This window comes from Apteryx mantelli, chromosome 1, assembly GCF_036417845.1.
Source record: "Apteryx mantelli isolate bAptMan1 chromosome 1, bAptMan1.hap1, whole genome shotgun sequence".
Taxonomy (NCBI): Eukaryota; Metazoa; Chordata; class Aves; order Apterygiformes; family Apterygidae; genus Apteryx; species Apteryx mantelli.
The window spans coordinates 212,786,111-212,811,788 of NC_089978.1; the positions used below are offsets into that span (position 1 = coordinate 212,786,111).

The 25,678-nt window shown below is 36.9% G+C and overlaps 1 protein-coding gene across 2 annotated transcripts in view; it reads right to left on the reverse strand.

Annotated features, from left to right (window-relative positions):
* Nucleotides 1-1,113: 1,113 nt before the first annotated feature.
* The window catches only part of SEMA3A (semaphorin 3A), a 176,099-nt gene continuing 151,534 nt past the window's right edge, over nucleotides 1,114-25,678 (reverse strand). Inside the window, exons 13-17 of one of the 2 annotated variants that reach the window (XM_067316877.1) lie at nucleotides 23,094-23,135; nucleotides 17,029-17,186; nucleotides 12,874-12,941; nucleotides 6,948-7,090; nucleotides 1,114-5,472 (exon numbers count right to left, since the gene is read on the reverse strand). In XM_067316877.1, coding sequence (XP_067172978.1) covers nucleotides 5,017-5,472; nucleotides 6,948-7,090; nucleotides 12,874-12,941; nucleotides 17,029-17,186; nucleotides 23,094-23,135 — 867 coding nt within the window. In that variant the 3' untranslated portion in view covers nucleotides 1,114-5,016. The remainder of the gene's footprint in view (nucleotides 5,473-6,947; nucleotides 7,091-12,873; nucleotides 12,942-17,028; nucleotides 17,187-23,093; nucleotides 23,136-25,678) is intronic. The other variant, XM_067316878.1, reaches the window with a different exon arrangement.

Genomic DNA, 25,678 nt, shown 5'->3' on the forward strand with positions numbered 1-25,678 from the left:
AGCTTTGGGATTTAGCTCAGATCTTCCTGAAGTTCTCCAAAATGTCAACCTTTGATAAATTCCAGAACAAAAAAGTCCCAAACAAAGCCCATTCTACACCGTTTCTAGTTTTGCTATCAAGCTCCTCCAACTTTTCAACTGAGTATTTATGGGGAGCAAAGTAGCTGCCTGGTTCACTAATGCGCTGATCTACTTAAATCCTGTTACTGAGCATTTTGGGGAGAATAGTCCTTTTGTTTTAGGCTTTGGAAAAAGCCATCATAAATTGGTCTCACATTAAATGTATGTATTTGATGGGGAGCTCAGTGACTGTGACCTGTAAGGAAACAGAGGAGTGTGTTTCAGTCTTCACAAAGGAAACATTTATAACAATTTATAGCTAAGGTCGCCAAATGTGTTCTTCAGAGACACACTAGAATTACATGTAGAGCTTGGAATGCTTTAGGGAAAAGGGAATTTCATCTCAGTGAGAGCTGCTGGTTAAAATACACACACACACACACACACACACACACACTATATATATATATATATATATATGCACGTGTGTGTGTATATCTATATCTATATCTATGCATAACCAGGCATTAAAACCCAAATGTTTCTTCCTTCTTCCTACTTAATGTCAAGGGAGTTTGTCCCTAGGCACTGCATGTTCCTCACAATGTAGAAAAGTAGCTTCAGAAGACAATCCATCTACCTGGTCTCTGCAGGGAGCTTTAGCAAAGGGCATAGTGTGGCTAAATCCTGCAACAAGGGTCTTCTGCTGTATTTATCACCCCCTGAACCAGAAAGCCAATGGCTTGCAGGACAACTTTCGGTTTGGTACATGGGTAGAGTGGTGTGTGCGTACAGCTTTGTCTGCCCAGGCCCAGGCAGATGTGCCAAAAGATAGGGTGAAGATAAGTTTGCAGCTTTCAGTTCAGGCATTTGAAGAGTTTGTACTCTTCAAAAAGAAACAATAAACACTATTAATAAAATAGCAACACTTCTGACCTAGTAAATAGAATTCATATAAATTGATAGCATTATATTGGCAACAGTGCACTCCATATGCTCATGAAGGTTACAGGGCACGTTTCCATGTAAACAGTCAAGACAGTGAACTTCAAATATTTGGAAGAAATGTTTATTTAACAACTGAATACATGCTAAAAGAAATAATTTACAGCAGCAGTTTCATTACATTTTTTCTCTCCAGTTTTCTAGTTCCCATCTGAATTGAAGTGATAAATACAGAAGCACAATTATTTACTACCCAGTGAGGAATGTGCTTATAGAATAAGCCCATAACTTTGGCACTGATGTAGCAAATAAACCACCCTATCATCTGTGTGGCAAAATCTTGCATTTTAGTATTATGCTGAACACACTGAAATGGAGTACCTCTAGATAACAGTACTTTACACTGTACCTCCTTATCTAGTCAAAAAATATTTACATCTCTTTTGGCTAATGTGTAGGTAGCAAAAACTGAACTATTAAACACATACCATTGATATTCACTAAATAATACATAAAAAAAAGGATCAGTAAATGCGCATTCACATGCATTTAATTTAATTTTATTTTTTTACATAGTGACTTTATTGGGTCATGAAGATTTAATGCTGTTCTGCAAAGATGCACATTTTCTTAGTCTGATGTTATAGTTTAACATAACCATACAGTTTTTAGGAGCCATTGAACAAATTCCTATCTTCAGTGATCCATGCAAGTGCACAGCATAGACTAGTAAGAATAATATTCAATGATTATGATTTTTTGTTCCTGGCAAATGGATCTTAATGGATCTTAAAACAAATGAAATAGATCTTTCTAGTTATAAATGAAATCCTTTTATTTCTCTCCAGCTGAAATACAACTTTCTACTTACTTTATCTAAAGTCTGTAACTAGAGGTTTAGAGGGTTTTATTGATGGTTTGCAGAAATACTGTTTTTACCTTTATTTTCAATTCTTATGTTGCATTAAAAAATAATGATACAAGGAGAGTTTTACTGAAGCTGCAGGGCATCCTTCTATACATAAATTCATTAAGGCCTATGTTCTTTGAAAAAAAGTTAATTTTAAATCAGTATTAAACGCTGTTTTAACTTGAACATAATATGAACCTGAAAATCAACAATTTCAGCTGTTTGCTTGATCCTCTGCCCTCTTACTTGTATGAACTGATACAAAGACATAAACAAGATTACTCATTTTAGTGAGGACTGATATGATTGAAGTAGGTAAAATCTGATCATTTCAATTGCCCAGTTAGACTATTATGATATGGTAAAAACCTTGCAACTTCTGCAAATTTGTTCCCACTGATTACCTTTTTTCTGTATAGAAGAACATATCTTAGCATCCAGAATTCATTTAATCTTTGCTTTCTTAAGGGGTGAGGGAAAGAGGTTGGTTTGGTTTTGATTTTTTTGCAGCAAGTTGCTATAGAAATGAGCATAGTGGGGGGAAAAAAAAGGTAGACAGCAATACCATTAATATGTGAGAAAGGAAACTAAGTCATCTGGAGTCTGTTGAAATCAATCTGCATTTTTCCCACTGAATTCTTTGAGCTTCATTTTAAAACTGTTTCCTTCTGTAACAAAGAGGATTCTAATGACTCGATGGTACACAATAGCCCTACACAAAAGGCTAAAGAGTGTTCTGTGATTACAATTAAATACTTCAGCTGACAACAATGTTCACAAATTAATCATAGGCTGAGCCGAAAAATTAATACTTCTGTACAGGAAAGCACATAGTTGAATCTCTGTTTTAATTCATCCCTGTTCAGCACCTCATGAAAGCATGGGAATTTAACTGCATATTAAAGCTTCACAGGCATCAAGTTAAGCCTAAGAGAGACTTGAGGTTGCTCTAAAATTAAATACCTAAGTGCTCTTCTGAACCATGGCTGTACAGCCTTGTCATACTCTACTCAATTAATTTTTGCTATAGAATTAAATGGCAAAAATCTTGCAAGTTCTTCCCCTGCAAAAGATTCAAAGGAGACTAAAATGTCTGGGCCTTTAGTGAAAACCCAATAGCTATGAAGGAAAGAAGCCAAGGCTTCACTAATCAGAAAGATACTTTAATTACTGAGTGGCAAGGAGACTGGGACGTATTGTGAGAGATGCTGTCACTGCAGTTGTGTTATATTGTATCCGATAAGGCTGATAGTGTTGTGATTCATAATTTAAATAATCTGGAGTGAATAACAACAAAACAGATCAGTCATCAATACAGACACACTTTTATATAAAAGCTCCTTTAGCAAAATAAGGATGTTGTTCTAGCAATTTTTCCCACAATAACATTACTTGAAATTATGTCATTTACTGATTCTATCAAGATAAAATATGGGACACTGTATAAAGATGACGTCAAAAGAACTGGACACCATAGAACTGGGGACCAAAGGCACATCTGTGCTGAGGTGAATCAGATCCACTACTTATATCCCTACACTGACACTTATGGTGCAAGTGCATTGCATCTGTTTTACCCTGTTGCTCTCCTGTATATAAAATTAAACATAAGGTAGAAGTACAGGACCAAATTATCTGTTAGTATAAGCTAATACAAGTCTTAAGCTGAACTTCACCAATTTACTACTGCAGCAGGCTTCACCCACAGATGGAATAGTGACTTAGATCTTATAACAGAGAGCTGGCTATGAGGTTACTATTTACGTGGCCTCATGCTGGTTCTTTGCATTTGGGTGATCTGGGCCCACAGAAAGAATGGAGCACTGAGAATCAGTAGTGTGAACATATTTCTACCACTGAGCTGAGAACAGAACTCCTTAAACTGAATGTGAGCTTTACTCATGGATATATGACAATCTATGAGCCACAGTATTTAAATATTAGCATTCACAAATATATACGAACCAAGAAAGCAAGAGTGTCATTAGTAGAGGGTATTTTAATTCTATTTACTTTTTTTAAATAAAAAAAATATACAACTGAAATCAAATGCTCTCCTTTTCATTGGTTCAATCTATAGCAAGATATTATACAAGTTGAATGATTCCAAATACCATACTTAGAAAAAAAAGAATGCAGAAGACTTCCATGCTATACAGAGACTTTCATGTTAAAATAGCTTAGTTTTAAAATTGCTTTGAAGTTACATGTCATATAGACTATTGGGATAGAGGGGAGGAGGTTAACTGCAGTGCGACTAGCTCCCCTGAAAGAGTTTCCAAACAAAAGAGTAAAGCAGCTCATAAATGGAAGTTGTCTTTTTTCCTCTAAACCAGTAATTAGAAAGTACAATAATTCTAAGACAAAAAGTCTAATCTATTTTAGAAAAGAGCTAATGTTTGCTTCATATTTGTCATGGTACATTTAAATTATAGTTTTAATAAAATACATCTTTAGATCAAAGCTGAAAGAAGTCATCAGTAGTAGGCCAGTGTACTCCACATTTTTTGTTCTTCTGGATGATGGATGGCTTATGTTGTTCAGATTTCCACAAACAATCTCATTCAGTATTGTTTTCCTCTTCTAGTAAATATAAACAGGAGAACTGGTAGACAAAACAAGAACAAAAACCTTGTGTCCAATCACATGTTTAGACGTTCATCAGCTTAATGAGTTCATGCAGTTTTATACATAAGTCTAGGAATGGTAGTGCTGATGATGAAAGGTGGGTTTTGTTTTTCTTTCCTTTAAGATGGCAGCATGAAATACAGCATTTTGTTTATATCTTAGGCAAAAGAGAAAGCAAAACCTGCCTGCTGAACACTTGCAGAACTTTTTGAGCAATAAGCTAGGTCCAGGTGAGTTATCATCCTTGAACTCTGGTCTTTCTGGTCTTAGAATCGGTGCAGAGAGGAAGAATTTACTAGGAAGGTTAGAAATGGATTTTTTTTTTTTTAAACCTGGTGGAAATTGTTTGAGCTTTCCACTCTTGTAAACATCCACATAATGCCATGAAAAAGTTCATGTATATTGCATTTTTTTTTCCAGTTATCTGTCTATACAAGTTTCTACTTGGATGAGGTTCCTAGAGGTAATGTAGCTCAGACACTCCGTGGTGCCCTCTCAAATTCATGGGTCCTCCTGTTCCTACCTTTTTTATTCTCTTGTAGGTGCTTCCACTTATTCGTATTCACCTGCGCATTGGCAGGCCTTTGCCGACGTTGTTTGCGGTCTCTTTTCCAAACCTGCTCACAGAACTCATCCATTGTGTTGAGGTTGGGGTGATTGATTAACTGCATGAAGTCTCTATACCAGATTTTTTGACTGGGCGTCATGCTATTGGTGGCATCCTTGGTCTTGGAGGCATCACCATCTTCTTCTTTATGGAGCAGCTCTTCCAGGTGATCAGTATCAATTACTTCCAGGGTTACTTTGAGCAAAGTTTGCATGAAGCCATGTTCCACAGCATGACAAAAGTAAATACCAGAGTCTCTCCGTTGAAGACTTCGTAGCAATAATCCCTGTTCTGTTCGTATCATCCGATCATCCACCTTTATCTGTATTGGAAAAAAGGGAACATTTCAAAAGTTAGCTTTTATAAATGGGCAGAATTATCCTCTAATCATACTAGTTTCTTAGTACAGTTCCTTTTAGTCAGTGAAATCTAGCCAAAAAAACCCAAAACACATGGGTTGTGTTTTGGCAATCATCTGTAGTTATGGAAGGCTCAAAACACCCTAGAAAAACAATTGATCTGCTGCAAAGAGAATTTAGAGAATTATGGTTTTGCTCCTCAGTCCCTACTGCTGCTGAGCAAAGATCTGTAGCAACTCTCAGAGGTATTTGCTGGTAGATGGTGCAAACCTGTAATGAGCAGATCAATGTAGATGCATTTGGCTATATTACAGAGGCCACGCTTGCCATAATGTTTTAGTCAAGCCCAAATCTATATCTGGGGAAGGCGGATTCTCTTCCTGTAACGTTCCTTATTACAAAAGCCATTATTCATAAAAGTGTGCTCTGGACAAATGGAAAGCTAACAAAGAAACAGCAAGGATTAAATCTCAAAATTTTAATATTCAACAAGCAGCTGTTCAAAGTATTATATTTTTCTGAATGAATCAATATCTAGGAATACAATTTCCTCCTTCGAATGCACATGAAGCTGTGGAGAGAAGGGAAAGAAACCTGTTTGGTGCTCTCTCCACCAAGAAGTTGTTCTAAATAATTTACTATTTATGCAAGTAAAGCATATAACAAAAGTATATAAAGCTGCTAATGGAACTAAATAGTTAGTACATGGTTTGGGGAAAAAACAAACAAACAAAAAACATGCTTCAGAGTAGTTTGGGTGTGTTTCCAAATACTTCAGTATGATGAACAAGCTTTGTTTTCTAACTTGATGTACCTACCTACTAGAAAGGAGATTATTCTCTACTAAAAGACCTGTGTGACCTAGCTTGACAGTCAGATGACTTGAGAACTTGAGTGAGTAATAACATAAGAATGTTCGTGATAAGAGAAGGAGAAAAACAAAGTATCAGCCTAGTGTAATTCAAGCAGGGAAAGTCAGTGTTTTTGCTCCTATGAATATTGCTTTTCATGCAAAATATGCACAAAAGCTTTCATACCCTTCGGGTTCCCAGTTCCCAGTTCCTCATTCTGTCTCTCTGTCTTACCCTCAGTTAAGTCTTACAGCACGCAATACACAGGAAATGCTGCTTTTGGACTACCTTTCAGATAAATAGTATAATAAGAAGAATGCAGTTAGTTTCCCCCTGCCCTGCTCCACAGGACAATTTTCAGGTCTTTGAAATATTTAAATCCAATACAAGCCTTCTGTGATGGTTTTAGTGGCACTTAGATAGTATGCTAGCTTTTGCTGATCATCTGCAAAGGGGAACTTGAGTATATCTGAACTGAGGTATATCTGAACGGAAGAGCAAACAATGTGTTTTGCTGAAAAAGATTCAGATTCAAGTGGATCTTCATAGAAAAGAGCAGTTGCATCTCTTAGTTTTTTCTACTCTACCTCTTCTTTGCGGTCATCATTTTGTTTCTGGAATTGCCAATAGACTACAGCACGCTGAGATTTTGGACTGCACTCCAGAAAAGTGCTGCTATTCTCTACTCCATAGATAATCTTTTCCTCCAGGGTCTGGCCACTTGGGTTATCTGTAAAGCAAGTGAAAAAAAGAGAGAGAAAAAATAAAAAGACTCAAAAAGGTCAGGAAAGAAAAATCTTAATTGCAAAATTATTTTTTTTATTTAGAAATTGGGGTCTGGAAGAGGTTTCAAGATAAAAATCTAAAATACAGATTTCCCCAGATTGTTATGTGTTTGGAAAATCTCCATCAATATTCCTATCTTTGTAAGTATTTTTATGGTATTATTTATTTATTTATTTACTTAAATCTTAACAGCTGTTAACATCTCAATACGTGAAGTTAGTGGTTTTCATTGTGAATTTTTTTTGCAAACCTCATTATTATTCATCAAGGAAAACATCTAGGACACAACAAGAGTTTTTAATAGCAAGCTGTATGCAGTGAGAAAACTCATGGTGTAGTTGCAGAATGTCTATAATGATGCCTCCTGGGCTCTATGATCATAATACTTTAGAACAAAGTAATAAAACATGAAGCTATTTAAAAGTAGTATAATGTGTTTAGATTATATGGCATAGCAGTTTGCTGAAGCTGTTAATGACCAGGAATAATGTTTTTGAGGAAACAATCTTCAATTAATCATTTCCTCTCATACTGAAATAATTTATGGAAATGTAATGAGGTTAATAAACCAGACATTATGGGAGGGGAAAAGAAAGTTAAATAAATTACTTCCTTTTGTAACAACAATGTTTCAAGATATTCATCAACATGCTGGAAATATCACATAGCTAAAGGACTTATATGGCATTTGATTCTTCTCCAACACCGCAGAGGCAGTAATGCATCATATTTCAACTCTCCACCTTAGCTCTTTAAAATGTAGTTATGGATTTAAGTGGCAACAGTACAATAATCCTGGAGAATAGTTGGGGAGGAAGGGTTTGGTAAGCTGTTTAACACCATGTTGATCTCATGGGGTTTCCTGCTTCTTTGCCATTATTTGTCATTCTTTCCATTTTCCACTTTTGATCTTTAGCACTGGAAATCTTTCAGGAACCTCCTTTGATAGGTTTTAACAGGAAAATGACATCTAATTAAAATCATCTCAGAGAAGTCCTTTGTCAAGGTTTGTTTGCTTTCACTATGCCTTTATCATATTGGCCATGTTGTTTAGCAAACACAGACTGTTTGCTAGACTACTGAGCAAAAGGTAAAAATAAAATTGAGTTCCTGGTTGTTGTTGACACAGCAATCATATGTTTTTCTGTAATGACATTCAGCCCTGAAAGAGGATGAGAGGAGGGATGGGGATAGAATAGGAACTGGTGCTTGCTTATACTGCTTTCTCAGTATTGAAGCATCAAATGGCCTATAAACACCAAACAAATAGGGAATGGGTTAGCTTGCTCTCCTCTGCTGGGTTGTGAGCCTTTCCAGCAAGTCAGTGGGGTGCTATATAAACAAGCAAATGAAGCAACATATTTGGCATCTCTCAAAAACCACACCCCTATGAAGAACATCAGTGCTGCTTTGGGCCAGGAAGGTGGGGAACAATGGAAGAATGAATATGTTAGAAAGCAAAGCAGGAAGAGAAGGGTAAGACTGCAGGAAGAGAAGGTAACCAAAGGTACCAATGGAAAGGTTTGAGATAGAGCCTGGGCAAATTTGTGTCAACAAAACAGAGGAACTGGAAGCGTGTAAAGAGGCAAACTGAATATGACTGGGAGTGATAAGATAAAGATCGGAAATGGAAATGATTGTCTGATGACTCATGGTTCCAGACTCAACAGAGTGATCTGGGCATCATGACTCCCCTGTTTCAACTTAGGTGTCCTGATTTAGGAACAGAATTCACACTGCTGAGCAGGCAGCAAATGGCCTCATACAATCAACAAGAAACAGTTCGAGATCTGAACTGGGATCCACAACAGACAGTGCATGCATGGCTGTGATACATTAGACAGACAGTAGGAAATGTCATATGAATGACGCGGCTGAAACTTCCCTGTTTGTAGTTTGGGACACATGTTACTGTTCTAGCTATGTGCTTCTGTGAAACTCAGATTTACAGACTTTCAGGATAAAGGATGGAAACACAGGGATTTTACCCTTGGGTTCAAGCTCTTTTTCAATTCCTCTCTTCCAGGCTCCATTAATTTTTCATTCGGGGTCGCAGAATGGCCTGGATTCAACAAGAGAAGTCTGATAGTTTGGATGGTCCTGTTGGAAGCAGAACTATGGAGTCAATCTCCTTAGCCTAAGTGGGCTTTGAATCCTCCTCTGCCACATCCTACATAACTGATTTAACTGGTAGGTTATTAATTTGGCACAGGTGTTTTGCAGCACCACTTGACTTATTTCACTGAACACAACACAGTCAAAGTGGATTATACAGGAGCAGAACAAATGTAACGCTGGGCTCATTAGATCCAAGGAGACAGTCTTCTAGATCCTGATTATTATTGCAAAGTACAAATATAGATATTTCTCTGACAAAGGTTCTACTGCCCATGAGCAGTAGCATAATTTTAAGTATGTAGAGAAGTTTCTGCCAGAAATCTTAGATGTCTAGAACATCCTGGGTACCCAAGAAGCTAGTCACAGTTTTCATGGAAATTGTCTTGAAATTGGGTTCCTTGATGCCATTTCAGACTTCTGATTGTTTTGTTGGGTCTGGTCCATAACATTCTAGCCTGTTAGAAATCACCATGGAAAGTGGCAGAAGCCCCCTTTAAATTTGTTCACAGCTCTAGAAAATATAGTACAGGCAACAGTCAGGCAATGAGAGGAGGATTTAAGAGACCCTTCAAATTCCATTTCTGTGATGTAAGGTAGCAGAAGGCAGAACCAGAAATGACTGTAGCATTCACATAATGTTGAGCACACAAAATACAAGAAAGTAAGTAGAGTGATGGCATAATGACAGCATCAGAAAGGATCTCTGGGAGTGAGGGAGAGGCCTCAAGAGAGACTAGGAGAAAGAATGAAAGTCTGGGAAGTTCAGAAGAGCAGCTGGAGGAATTAGAAAACTAAGTCATGAAGTTAGTTATGAAATTCAAACCAAAAGCCTGTCTGAGAGCTGTAATTTCCAAAGTGAACCCAACAGCACTATCAATTTATTATCTTGATAAATATCCTTTAAATACATAATTTCTAACATAACTGAAGAAGTACGAATTGCTAAGTAGTTATACCAAGATTGCTTCACAGATTATTGCATCTCTCTCTACAGCGAAATTCAGAGCAATTCTGTGAGATCCCACTGATGTAAATCACTGAAGAAAAGGTGGCTTTACATTCACAAATTGTTCCAAAAAATAACTTGATGAGTTTTTTGATAGCGCTAGTCTGATAGGCTTAAAGAAAATTTGCTCTTTAGCTGACACAAAGGTGATCATGCTTTCGGATTTTATATTTGGTCAAATACTTATAGAGCTAAGAATCCACATTTCCCTCTAATATTGTTCTGTAGTGAATTTATACTACTTCTTGCACATTTGCATATAAAGACAACTGAAAGAGCTACCTACACCTTATTAAAAGCACTGCTGATTCAGTTTGAGGCCTTGGCATTTTTCTGCAATGTCTTTAAAACTGAGATATACGTTAAGAAATTTTTCTTTGTTCATAATTCCATTGATTCACATAGAGAATCAACTGCCAGTTACTGCAGAGGAATGTGTAAAAAGTAGTAAACGATTGCTGGAGCACATTTTTGCCTATAAACACTCCCAATTCAGCACCTGATGTCCAGGAAACTACTAGTGATAACCGAGGGAAAAGTTCAGCATGAGTTTTCATGGCAGGTTTATGTAGCTGTCTGTATAAAGCATAATGCATATTTCCCTACGCAAATGTCAAGTGAATGTAGGAAAATTTTACAGATTTAAAAGTCTGAATTAAGGTGGGAAAATTTTCTCTAAAACAAGCTAAAGCATCATTGTGTAAAGCACTGCATCCTTAAGTTTTGAGGCCTAGGACTGTGTTCCTTCAGTATTTTTTGTAAGTTACTGTTTCTTCTGATCTTCATTTCGCCATCAAATGCCATTTTTCCAAGTGGTATCTCATCTCCTATTTCACTGATTTGCACCTTTGACAAAGTTGGAAAAGTCAGAAAGTCTGTATTAAAGCTCCTTATGATAAAGTGTACCATATAACAGCTTTTTCCTGATCTTGTGTTCTCATGATTGTCATATAGCAGGTTACCAAAAAGTACAGGTAAGTGATAAATGAAAGAACTGCACTGGATTGCTCCCTCTCTTTTGGAGGGAAAATATGTTTTTAGATACATAAGTTTGTCATAGGAAGGTGTAAAAACAAGCAAAATTGAAATATTAAGGTATTCTGAAATTCTTTTCTTGTCTACGAAGATAAGCAACAGCTCTATAAAATACAGCTAGTAAGTGGAAGGGAACATGAAAAAACCTGAGCATGTGATAGCCCAGATCATCATGGGTAGCCTTACCCATGGAAACAGTAAGAAGGTGAGGGTAATGTTGAAGGCATGTTTCTGCTGGTAATAAAATTCACATTTAGAGCCTTGTGAAAATTTCATACTGGGGAGCTGAAAATGCTATCTCAGCCCTAATACTTGGATTGTCTCATCTGCACTGGATAAAATACATACAGAAGAAAACTGCTAATTATTGTTGCATATTTAATATGATTTATTGCCAGCAAGCATTAGTAAACATCACAAAACTGAAGATGAACTTTCTACCCGTTCACAATGACTAATTCACAATGTGAACTAGTTGTGCATTCTTGATTCGCAAAATGTGCCAACTACACATTGATCGCAGTCCATTTATGCACTTTTGCAAACCCTTCTCCTCTCCTAGTAGCTTGTCCTGAGTCTGAGGATCATGAAGCAGAAAAAAAAACCAACAGTAATGCTGGCTGTGGGCTACAAGGATTAAACAGGAAGGTAGAGAAAAACAGTTATTGAAACATTGTGGTGGTGAACTATATGGTGGTGAACAGTATGAGTTTGGACTGTTTGTCATTGTTGCTATTACAAGGAGTAGAAGACATAAGGGTTTTGAGATATTTCCATTTTCAGCCGCCTCTGCTTTATTTACCCCAGAAATCTGACCAGTGGTTTAACTACTATTATAGATGTAACACAAACATGAGTAATCATTTTTTTTTCCAGCAGAGGGAAGTATTGCCTAAGTGTTCTGTTCACTTAGGGCAAAATGGAAATTTTTCATTCTCTGAGTGAGGATCTTCTGAGGAGTTTGGCAACAAAGTGGTAACTGTGAGAAGTCAAGTTTATCAGCCAAGCAATTCAAAATTCTGGTCCATACAGTATGTGGAAATAATACAGTCAACAAAAAAAACAAAAAAGACAGCAAGAAAAAAACATTTTGAAAACCTACGAGACAGGTATATTCTAAGGAACATCCTGATCTTAAGGAGCTGCTGGTCGGGCACCTACAACAAATGCCATTCCATATTTAACCAGGGTGGTTAATTATGCAGTTGGTTATCATCCTATCAAAACTATATGAAGCAACATGTACATTTTTCTTGCTTTTCTGAAGGTGGTATGACTGTTTTCTGACATAATATGCCTAGATTGATGATATATTATCAGACATGAGAAACAGAAAGGTTAAAATGCTTAAAATTGTTAACTTGAAGAAAAACAAAACCAAGATTCTTTAATATCTGATCCAGACTACTGCAAGCAATCAAAATTGGAATATTAATGTATTTTGTTCATCTTTCCTAAATGTTAAGACAATTTCCCTACTGTATGATTCATTTGCTTCCTACTCTACTCGTATACAGTCTGTAAATTATGTTCAAATTGTTTTTACTTCACTAATACCCATAACTCACCATGATGCTGCAGGTCTGAGCAGTGAGTAAGAGGGTCTCCATTTCGGATATCTTGTCGTCTAGTACGTCTGCAAATATCATATTTGGAAACTGTTAGTGACTTTCTCAGTGGTCTATATTCACATTTGCCGTGACTCAACAGCAACAAAAGGAACATATTTATAACTACATGGGTCACATGAATGCACCTAAACACACTATGAAGGAAATCATATTGTTACCATATTCTGTGCATTATCACAGTTCATAACATCAGCCTTTACACTTACAAGTAAATACAGGTCTCTCTTGCACTGAGCTTGTGAAGTTTACTTTAACTTTGCTGGTAACATTGATCAGAGAAAAACACATGACTTAATTCATAGATATGGGGTCTACTATGGGATCAAAGCATAACAATACATGCAGTTTAACATGCACCAAAAATATAAAGAAGCTGAAACTTTTCTGCAAGCACAGAATACTTTAAATATCATAGCACCTTTACTTAAAATGAAAGATTAAGATGGATGGCTCTAAAAGGATACCAGGATTGTATTTTCTACAAAATCTAAGCTAAATTAAATAAATCGTTTCAGCCCCTACTGATTTCACTAAAATATTGTTGATTCGAATTATTCAAATCTGTTGCAAATGGCCATTAGGATAAACTGAATAAAAAACTTGGAAGAATTTGAAATGTCATTTATTCCATTTTTGTAGCTTGATTCTAGGTTCTAGTTTTTACTGCACGACCATTTAACATAGCATATTCTTTCTCCAGTTTGATCTCTATTGGCTTTTTTGGAGAACATACTGTTCTGCGCTAAAACGTTGTATTTCACCCCCCAAAAAACCCACAACTTTTATACTGTCTTATTTTGCATTTGTTCTTTTTTCGTCTTCTCCTTTTTTATTCAAATAGCTGTGACACAAAATGCAGCAGAGCCACAGAAAAGAGTTTCATATAAAAAAAAAAAGAGAAAAAAAAGGAACAAGGCAAACAAAGCTGTGTTTCAAGTGTGAGCACTTTACTTTAGGAATCAGAGAAAGCCTGAGGGCTTGCAAAACTAGAGGAGAACAAAGAGGATTAGGCTGCTGAACAATGCTGTGATTTCAGCTTATGGCATCCAGCAACGGATATGCAAAAGTCAAGTAGCCTTGTAAAAAGCACTGATGGTCCCTCCCTTGTGACAACAGCCCACATTTTTCAGAAGCGATTGTTTTGCAGTACAGAGGCCATCTCTCTTCTGCTCACCAGCCCTATTTGCAAGGTCTGACTAACAGCCCAGCATCAGCACGTACTGAGTTCTCACAGAGGCACCATCAACTGCAGGGCCGACTTCTGTGCGCTGAAGCATTTTAACCCCCTCCCTTTTTTTTCCCACTGAAAACTACTGAAATGTTATCTCTGAAATTATTTATGTGACGTATCATACCACTTCCCCCCCCCCAAAAAAAAGGAAAATGTGCATTTTTGATATCTTTCTGAATAAAAACTTCACAGAAATTATTCCAGTATAACAGGACACCTTAACATGCTTTAATATGAAGGAATGGTTTGTTGATTGATATATGATTCAAAAAATGCACTGATCCTAATATCAGAGGTCATGTTTTTCTTACTCATTATCAACAAATAAAAATATATCCAAGACATAAAGAAGCATAAATGCAGCATTTTATTACTCCCTTCCTACATTTCAAAGGGCAGCATATTTATAGGATACTATTTGTAGGAAAGAAGCCTGTGGAAAGACTCATATTACTGTCAGTGGACTTTGGATGAGATGTTTAGTTAGAATCTCAGGAAAATGTCGCACATATCACCGTTGTATCAACATGATGATCTATGAAATATGAGCCAGAACACATCTGCATGGGGCAGAGGTAAGTGGTCACACTACAGGCATTCTGAACTGTCATTTAGACTTCTTAAATATACACAGAAAGAAAAGTAAATTAAAATTGTGGCTCATAAAAGCTCCCTTAAAAAAGGCAGGGTGGGAGGGAGCACTATTAGTAAAGCATGTGTACAAATGCCTCAGGACTCAACTTTCCCAATATTTCTGGAGCCTAAAATTACAGGGATTCTATATTAGGAAAATGTTGACGTTGAAGCTGTTTCCAGCAATGCTGATTTTGTCACAGATGGATTCAAAGCTGGCTTCAGCAAAGGGGGTAAAGCAGGTACCAGACGAACAGCAGATCCCCTCCTCTGCTAACAGAACCCTTATCCAGCTGCTGCTGCCAAGGCAGAAACGGAGGGAGGTAGGACAGTGGCTTTTGCATGCAGTGTCAAGATCCCAGCCTCCCACAACTTGCTTCTTCCTTCGTACTGGTCTCAAGAGGAAGAAATTCTGCACCCCAAGGTTTTCCAGTAGCTCCGCAGCCCAGGTTAGCCCCAGGCCTTACCCTGCCCCTTCATCCCAGTAAGAATAGGTCCCTTTACCCTCCTGATGACAACAGGGTGAGCTGGGTCTGCTGTTGACGAGGAGAAGGTGGAGAGAGGGAGAAGGAAAAGACAGAGAGCCCTATTTCTTGCATCCGAGTAAGCAGATAAATGACAGGATGCTGCTATCTGTGGGTCTTGAGATGGGCTGGGAATAGGAATGGGTGCTAGTAAGTGGGGAGAAAAGATGAGGTTCAGGGATAGAGAGTAGTTGGGGGATAGCAGAGAAGAGTGATTCAGTGATTCCTGTCCTCATTCCTCAACAGGGACAGCACAACCACACTGACTTCCAGCCCTGGAGCTGATCAGCCTCTCAGACCCCTCTTGGAAACCTCTCTGTTCCCTCTCCTCTCTTTCTTCCTCTTCCTCCAGAGAAACTGCTCTGCTCCTAACACAAATTTGAATTTAGCCCATTCGGAGAAAACCTGACCAGCACTTTTTCTGGAATGGGTTCAGTTTCTCCTTTTTAATTTTTTTCTAAAGAATTTCAGAAACACCTCATCCCAGATTAACTCTGCTTTCCGGTGCAAAGATAGAACCTGATGTTCCATAAGCATTTATTTTTTCTTTTTGTCATCAGAATTTTTTAGGAAACGTTGTGATGCAAATGCTGACATTTTAATCCTCTCCATATGAAAAATCTATGATATAAATGCTACTTCCCACCCTCCACCACATTTCACCTCCTCCAACAACCAATCCAGATCTGGAATTTGGAGTCCTGACATTCCCAACTAAACATTTAACATTAATTTTTGAGATAAAGATAAAGGCTCCTTATGCATATAAATTCTTGGACTCCTTGGTTCTTCATAGGTGTAAAATATCTGACATATTTGCTTTGACATGATTTCCCTCTGAACATTTTTTTCATAATTTTCTTGGCTAACATATCAATGGAAAGATATGGAATCTCAGCACTGTGCCAGTAGCAGTTCTTATTTGCAAGTGTTTATTAATTCATCTATTCCTAATTTCTACTTCAGTAACTAACAGCAGGTTGCATCTTTTAAGTGAAAGAATTCCCAAGACTAAAGAAGGCAAAGAAAACATGATTTTAAATCTTCAGACCAGGCAACTCGGACTTGTAAATTCTTATAAAAATGATATTTTTCACTTGCAGAATCTGCTTTCCCTTAACCTTTACATTGCAAAGCCTTTAACATCAGTGCAGAGTGAATGTAAAATGGTTATCGTTCTGATCTGGTAGTATTTACACACACATCAACACATATAAATTATACTTTTAAATAATAACAGTCATGCTATATATCACTAAATAAGACCTTTCCATTCATGTTCAAACACTTTATAGATATTCCCTTTGTACTGGAATTCATGAAAACGTAAGATAAGTTAGTTGGGAGGAGTGTAATTTTTTTAATATATTTTTAATAGCAATCCCCCTCCTCACATTAGAAAAAAATTGATTTTTTCTTGTTCCTGTTTATTACTAAATAAAAAGTTATGAGTACATTTCAGAGACAACTGTTTTCTGAATGCTATTTTACAACAGCCTTTCAAGCCAACCCTAGAAGTAGCAGTGTTCACTTTAAATCAACCAAGATTTCACATTGCTTGTATCTCCCACAACTATGTTTTCTTTGGAATAGAAAGGGCTCCAGGTAACCATCCCATGCAAAATCTCCAAAGCCCTCTGGTCATACTGAGATCATCAGTTAAAACAAATAGCAAGCCATGCAGACATCTGAAACTGTCCCTACCTCTTAGCAGTGGGGAAGTAACGTGAGCAAGACGAACCGTCCCAGGCACAGTAAGGGTCTCTAGCAAGGCAACACTCAGCACATGCTTTTCCGTACACATCACAGCGGTGTAAAGGAAGCTGTGAAACTCCAGTGGCTGAGCCAATGTAGAGCTGTTGCTGTTATAAAAGTAATAAATAAATAAATAAATAAATAAATAAAAATAGTACATTGCAAATTTCCAGGTTTTTACTAGGAAGGCCTAAAATATAAAATGATATATTAGGACCATTACAAACACACTAAGTGATCGTGATTCTGACATACACTAAAAGACTGAGAAGAGAATAACAACCCTCAGGATAAAAAAAATCATATAGAAAAATCTTTGACATTTGTATGAAACTCTTTGTGGCTTCTCTAAATAGAAGAAAAATTAAATATTCTTCCATTTTTTCTCTTGTATTTAGACTTCTGCATTGGGATTGAGCTATCATCAGTGAGAAAACACAATTGAAAATATGCTTTTGAATTTAAGGAAAAAGAAAAACAACTTGAATTTAAATTTTCTATGTATGGCTTGAATTTTTATTGGGGGGAATTCTAAAGTAAATTATTTCAGACAGATGCTGAGACTTTTCAGCTTGGAATTGTTGACATAGTTCTTTGCATGTCTGGCAGTTTTGATGCTTCATACTGTTTTCTATAGGCCACATACTCTAACTGAAGCATTTCTTTAACGAGGGAAGATGGCTTACTTTATTTTGGATAAAAAACTCAGTGTTTAGTGAGAGATGCAGTTCAAAGGAGAGGATCCAATGAAAGAAAATAAAGACGCAAAATCAAATTCATGTGGTCCATCTGGTTAGCCAGTCCCAAAAGGGGCACAAGGAAATTGAACTACCTACCCATGTGAAAGTCAAACCAGAGATATTTCAGCTTAGCATTAATTCATGAAGAAAATAAGTGTAAGTAAGTGTAGCAATTAAACACAGTTCCCTCTGAGACATAAAACTAGGGGAAAGCAAAATAAATATACAAACAAAAAATAAATGGCATAATCTTTCCGTTTTGAAAGCACTGAAACTTTGCTATCAAAAGCTTGAACTTTGTTACCCAGCACGTATGGGGGGCAAGCAACTCTTCTCTTTTTAAGGTCTCTCTGCAAGCAGTCCCATCAAGAAAATGCAAAGTTGTATTCATTTCTCTTCCTTAGAAAACATAGGGCTGTTGTAAAAAAATAGGATTTGAAGAATTTTTATCAAAATTCTTCATCTCCTGCATTGTGATGCCTTAGAGGTGCCACTCACAAGGAGTTCAAGGATGCAAGGTGGCTGAAGTCACCAGTCTACTGGATATGACAAACACTGGATACCAGGAGATAGCAAAACCAAAAGCTCTTGTGAAAGGTGCGGCATTAATTTCTTTCAGAGACAGCAGCTTGGCAGTTTATATACACATATTAATTATAACAGAAACATCCCCGGCCTTTATATAAACATCAGGAGTTTCTCAAGAAAAATATGACAAAAAAAGGACAAAAGAAAATTCACTGGTAAATTGGAAACTAAGCCCTATCTAAGCAGCTGCTTCCGTCTATTATAGCGCCTTAGTCAGACTGTAAAACCACATTCTCTTGGCAAAAGTCTCTGACCACACAGAGCTCTGCGCAAAGCCTTAATTGTATATAATAGTCCCCAGCTAGTGCTGTATCCTTGCAAAACAAATGGCAGGCATCAGACATGATGGGCTGGTTCTCTCTACCTTAAGATACTTAATGACACCCCAGCTTAGGGCTATATTCTGCAGTAAAAGAGCAGCAATTCAAATCTTAGGTGACCTAACCATTTCTCAAGAGATGCCTTTTCTCTTTACTGATTATAGAGGAAGCATAGGTCAAATTAGAGCTTCAGTTAAGTATCTTAAGTGTCCAGATGGTATTGATCTGGGTCCTATGTAATTGGGGCATTGATATATATACAAGTGTGTAGCAATGTGTGGTGCAGCTAATATAAAAATCAACCCAGATATGCATGTGGGAAAATAAAGAAGTATGGTGTAATGATTTCCTATGCACCACTGTAACCAATTTCATTTCATCAAAAAACCCTCCCTGATTTCTAATAAATGTCTTTAGAATTAGAGAATGACCAGAACATAAGGGGAAAAAAAAAAAAAAAAAGTAAGTGAGGCCAAAATAGGGTTACTTAAAGACTATTCCTTGTAGATAAGTTCATAAAGTTCAGTCAGTGAAGTGCAGCATGTGTTTCAGGTGCTACACAGCCTGGAGGCTGCTGCCCTGTTTGCTGCTCTTCTTCATGCTTTTAGACTCCAGCTGGTGGTCATTATTCTGGACACTAATAATATATAAATCCAAGTCAGTATGAAATTCAAAAAGTAGTGATAGAATGATTTGCATCAATGGTTTGACCTTACTTTGCCACGGTCAAACTGCCTTTTGGGCAAAGGCTCTCCCAAGAGATTTTTAATTTAATAAATCAGCTGATTATCAGATCAAACCTGAGCTGCCCCCCCCCCCCAAAAAAAAATGTTTTCTAACAATTCTTCCTGAAGTATCTGAACTATAAAAAAGATCAGGAGACTAATGTTTACAGCAGTCTAGTGGTCTCTGTTAGCCACACAGTTCTGCCCTAAATGCAGTCTTTCCCTTGCGCTTGGAGAAAGCAATAACAGAGTTTTCTGTTTGCAAAGAAAGAAAGAAAGAAAAAAAAAAGAGTTGAAAAATGAAATGCTTAAAAAGAATTATTTAGGCAGAGTTTTCACAGGAACTTTAGGCAACACTTCCTTAAACTCCTTTTTAATGACGATCACAGTACATGTGTTGAAAGGTAGCTCTGATGCTGAACAGTTCAGGGGATTGTTTATGTGACATACCTTTTGGGCTGCCCCTTCATATATGCTCACTATGAACAGAAACGGTGATCTCTGAACAGGATGCAGTACTTTGTATGCCTATACAAACAGTCTGTAAGGTATATTTCTGAAGGTGTCTGCCTTGCCTTCAGTTGGAAGTCTTATAGTGGAGAAACAAAAGCTCTTTGCAGCAGTAAACCAAAGAGATAGTTTGCACCAGCTGAGGATCTGCTAGTTCTTTCCCATCTTACTGCAAGGTCCAATGGCTTTTTGAGAGAGAGGATCATTAACCTGACTCTGAGGAAAAAATGAAAGCTTGCTCCACAAAAAGTCAGTTTTGATTGGAAGCCAGGCATGACTTTTTGGCCACATTTATAAGTCAAGAGGCAAATTCTGGAGCCCCGCGTGAGGGGTTCTGGGACCAGTGGTGGCCAGGGGAGCCCTGGGAGGCTCGTTCCCACAGAACTGTGATTTTTAAGTGGCTGCAGGGTATTACAGCGGCTCGAGGGTGCTGTCCTCTGAAGGTCTGTAACTACAGCTACCTAAGCTTAAAACTTATTCGGGTAATAAAGTTACCTGGATCTAGGGCTCTAAACCCAGATGGGAGGAATATGTAGCTTCAACAACAAAATATAATTCCTGTGAGTTAAAGATGTCAAAGTTCAAAAGGAATGTATGAAGACTTAGTCTAAATTTGCACATAAAGGCTAATTTCCTTGCTCAAAGTAACTCTTGCTCAAGGGCCAAATTCATAGTTATACAGAAGGGCATGAAAGCCTTTGAGTTTGATATCATTTAAATCCTTTTCTAAATTCTGCTCCTGAAGAATTGAATTTATAGATTCGGGTCTTTAGGAAGAAGAGTCATTTGAAGTGCATCAGATTGGCACAATGGCCAAACAGGTAGCTTGAAACAACAGTGCAGCAAAATAATCAAAAGTAAGGAAAACCCACCAGTACAGTGCTTTTATATTTGGATGTAATATTTGTTAGTGAAAGAATAAAATAAAGGGATTGCTTTGAAACTATTAAATAGAACATGCTGATTTTATTGTTTATATTTTATGCTCCTGCTTTGAACAATACATAGAATTGTGCTGTTTATATGAAACCCCCCTGCTTATCAGAACACGAGTAAAGTGTCTGAATTGTAAAACTACAGTATTTTTAAGCATAAACATAAAATGGAAGCATGTTGCCAAATACTTATTTGATACAAAGACAGTGCCAAAAGCTTGTCATACTGTACTATGATTCTGTCATTTTTAGCCTGAGGCTAGTTGATTTTTCATGAGTTTAACTTTGCTTGAATAACTAGTGTTCTATGCTCTTTTTAGCTTTAGACAATTTTAATATTGTAAATTTGTTTTCAAAAGACTCAGGGAAAACAGTAATCTCTCTTGAATAAATAAAGATGCTTTGAAGAAGATGTTGTACTAAAATGCATGGCCCATTATCATATGTGATCAGCTGCTTTAAAGGAATGTACTTATAAAAATAATCCAAAGCTGAGCATTTTGGTATGATGTGAACATATATACAACTTGACAGGTTTGTTTTTAAATATCTCAGTGTTCAATACCACATTTTTTCGGTCCTGCCATTTTTGTTGTTTTAGGTGATAAACTATGTCAGAAAAGTCACCCCAAACAGAATGTTTTCTGTCAAATACACAAATGCTTTCAGACAACTTTTCTGTATACAGTGAATTTCTACTTAAATATGAAACATTTCAAACAGAATATTGGGCTCTGTCCATTACAGAATGAATTTAACTCTTATTCAATAATGTATAGAATGAGGTAGATGAATTAACTAAATCTTGTTTAGAACACACACCTTTTAGTGCACCCAATCCTGCAATTAATACAAAATGTCTTCTTTAGTGACAGTGACATAAATGGAAAAAAATATGAGTGTGAACAAGGTGCTAGTATTTCCAGAATTAGGCTCCAAATTACACAAAATTGTTCCAAGAAAACTGGAATCAACTTTCTTGTAAATCAGACGAAACTTTACCTCCATCCATCAAGAAGCCCAATTAATTTTAGGTACAGTTGAGTCTACAATGAATGGAATAGAGATTATCTTCTGCTTAAGAAGCTCTCACTAAAACATAGGAAATACAGATTCTACGGGCTAGTCAGGAGTCTGGAACCCATATCCTAACCATGTCCTCCAACCAAAAGACCATGGAGATTTTGGGCTAAATAAGCCCTTCCTTTTTTGTTAAAGTTAGAAGCAGAACCATTGGACTGGATCCAGATTCGTTCATTCGTTGTAAATGAAAGAGGTACACACCTAATTTAAATAGACTAGTTCATCCAAGTTTCCAACAATTGGCATCTTACGGACTTCCTGAATCAGAAGCCGTGTCATTATCCTTAATGTTCCATTGATATAGTCTTCTTCCATCAATGATTCTAATCCCTTTTTGCAACCACCCAAGTATCTGAAAAATCCTGCAGTAGTCATTTCCACAGAATGTGTTGTATAGAAAGGTATCTCCTTCTGCCTGTTCTATGACACTATCTGATCACCCTTTGATGGAAAGGCAGTCATACCACTCCTGATTTTACAGAGCTCTGTCGTGTGCTGAGACTCTGCAGCTTGACAAGTCTTCGTTTATTTGGTGTCTCCTCATAGAGAAGCCATTCTGCACTTTGTCCATCCTAGTGATTACTCTGTGCTTATTCAAGTTCTACTAAATCTTTTCAAGGTGATAAGACCACAACTGGGTTTGATAATAATCTTTTGGTGATACCTTCCTCCAATATTACTTCTGCGCCTAACTAGAGCCAGAGCCCTGTCACATGAACTGAATTTCCATTTACAGCATTGGAGTTAGTAGAACGTGCTACTAATCCTACAGGGAACAGAACTAGTCCCACCAGAGGGAGGGACCATTTTGGACACTTTTTTTGAATAGTTTCTTTGTCATAGAAACATTCAGTAATGTGGAATTTTTTCTTGAGAGCCTCCAGACGGATGGTTAGTTTGTGTTTAGTTTTCACCTTTCCAGTAAAACACAAACTAGGCTTTTCCTTTTTCCTTTGCATGTCACATTTTCCTGAGAAACTACTGATGTTTATATAAATGGATGGGATGCTGCTGCTGTAATTAATATGTCTTTACCAACTGCCAAGTTACTGTCTCTTAAAAACAGAAGCCAATAAATATTTAAAGGTGATTTAAAGCTTGTGCATACACTACCTGTTTTGTGGAAATCTTCATTGCTGAAATAACAGTGGGTTCCTGGGGGTGGCGGGGAGGGGGGAAGAAAAAAAGAGTTAAAATATAAAATAAGCTCTATAAACATAGAAGCTTTGCTAGAATGGTAATTGCTTACTTAGAAACCCTGAAATTAAACTAGATATTCCTTAGCAATGGTACTTCTTGTTGTCTTTTACAGTGGAATATTTTAAAAGTGAATTAGAATACCTGTATATGTCTGGGTGCATTGTTAAGTGCTATGCTGACTGTAGACATACCATTTCCCATATATCTTGCAATTTCACAGTGAATACTTTGTCACTAGTTTCACTTTCCGAAAATAACATTAGAACTAAATTGAAGGAAACCCCCACCCCTGGAACTATGAAAATAATAATAGCTATACCAAAATATGTAGATACTGTATATTAAAGGTGACAGAACTAAAACAACACACTTCAACCTTATTAAGGGGAAAAACCCATTCCTGCAAAATCTTATTCATAAGAACAAGCCTTAATCACAACTCTAGTCTTGTTGACTGGACTGCACTGTTCTCATACAAAAAGTTACCCATATTTGAAAAATGAAGAACCAAAGCAGGCAGCATTTTTTTACACTCCAGAATATCCATTATTTAATCAACTAAACTGGTCAGTAGAAGAGTTAGTGTTCTCCTAGCTAAGTTTCTAACCTTAATTATACTTATCTATAACAAGCAGATGCCAAACCAATACCTACTTTCCTATATAAAAGACCATAGTACATATTTAACATAATAACTGCACTTAGACTTGATTAGAAGGCTGTTATTTACATTTTTTTAGTCCCAGCTGCTTGAATGGAAAGTAAAAATTGCATCATTTGCTTGCAAAATCTTCGAGTCAATTCCATACGAACTATATTGCATCTAAAAATCTACTATTGATCCCACACATCATGTTTTGGGTTACGTACATTAATGCAGTTCTTACTGAGCTTTCTCACTTGTGTAGCTTTCACCTTGCTGATCCTGAGAAAATCTGATATGGGTCAGTGAATGTTAAGGATGTGGACCTGCCTTTACAAATGGGTTAATAGACCTTGTATTAGAAAGCATCAATTAAGTGTAACATTTGAATGAAAGTTGAACTCATTCATTTGTTTGCTCAGCTGTTCAGAGAAATATTGCATAAATGGGGTTAAAAGAGGCATTTGTTATCAACATGACAGATATGGAAGAATTTTAGTTTAGTGGAATTATAAATGAAAACCATTGTATTCAGCACAAAGCTGTTTAGGCATCAAAATATATTCCTTAACATGCAGATAGATTCTTTTGTAACCAAGGAAAACTTGCATTTGGTTAAGGTAAAATCTATTGCAAATTCCTGCTGAAAGATCCATATCTTATGCACACAAATTCTGCTCATTCTACTGATGTACATTAATGACCTCTTTAAGGCTTAAATGTATGTGAAAGGAGATAAATGAGCTTCTGAGTATATCAGAATTCCATAATCCTTTTGTGCAATAAATAAATACATAGGTGAAATGTAATGCCAAATCTGAATTGCCATTAAGCATACTACTTTAAAGAAACTTTTATTCCATTTATTTTCTTTCTTTCACTTTTAGATTTCCCCGATCTCTTTTAGCTTGGCACTTCTACTTTATTTAGGGAAGAGACTCATACATTATCAACGATTGCCAAATTACCCTGCATTAATGTAATGACTTTTGCATGTGTAAGAAAGAAAGAAAGAAAGAAGCTGAGAGCCACAAATTACTTGTCTCATTTTCTCCTCATAGCTTCTACTTTATTTTTCTGTTAAAAAAAACAAAACAAAACAAAAAAACACTTCTGCCCTCAGAAAACCCATAGATCATAGAAACAGAAGAACCCTTGCCTCAGGGCTCAAAACAGTGGACTCTGTAAGAAACCTCTGCAAAATTGGTACTAATAGAGGCAAGATTGTCCATTAGAAAAAATAAATATAATATTGAAAATACTACTACTACTACTACTAAAAACTGCAAGCTCTGCTCAGATCTGTTGTGTCTCTTCACAAGCCAAAGGAAAAGTGATGGCAACTGAGTATGACACGAGATGTTGGTTTGACCACGGGGGCAGGTTTTGAGCACATCACGAGCGCAACTCTCTTCGGCAAATCTTCAGTGAGACCCAACACACCATGCATGCAATGTGGAGCACCCTGAGCATGCACACATCATCTTCGTGCTGTCCAATTAGCTTCAATTTAACTTAATTTAAATGATTTGTTGTTGTGTACAAAACATGGGACACCCCTGGGATCTGCGTGAAAAGAGTTTGAATGGATCATTTGGCCTCAACTTGAGGAAGTGCCCGTAGGATGCCTTATTTTTGGGGTGGTTTGGCTAGGAAAACTGGGATAGATTTGTTTTGACAACAAAGTGCCAAAGAGTAGGGGATGGTGTCTTGACTCAGTTCTTGAAAATGCACCCTCAGGTTACTTGTGAAAATATGAACACTTTCTTTCTTTGTTTCTGAAATTGTTGGGCATAAGAAAACTTTGCAGATCAGTGTTTTTCCTAAGGCAGCATCCTAGAGTTATGTTATGCTG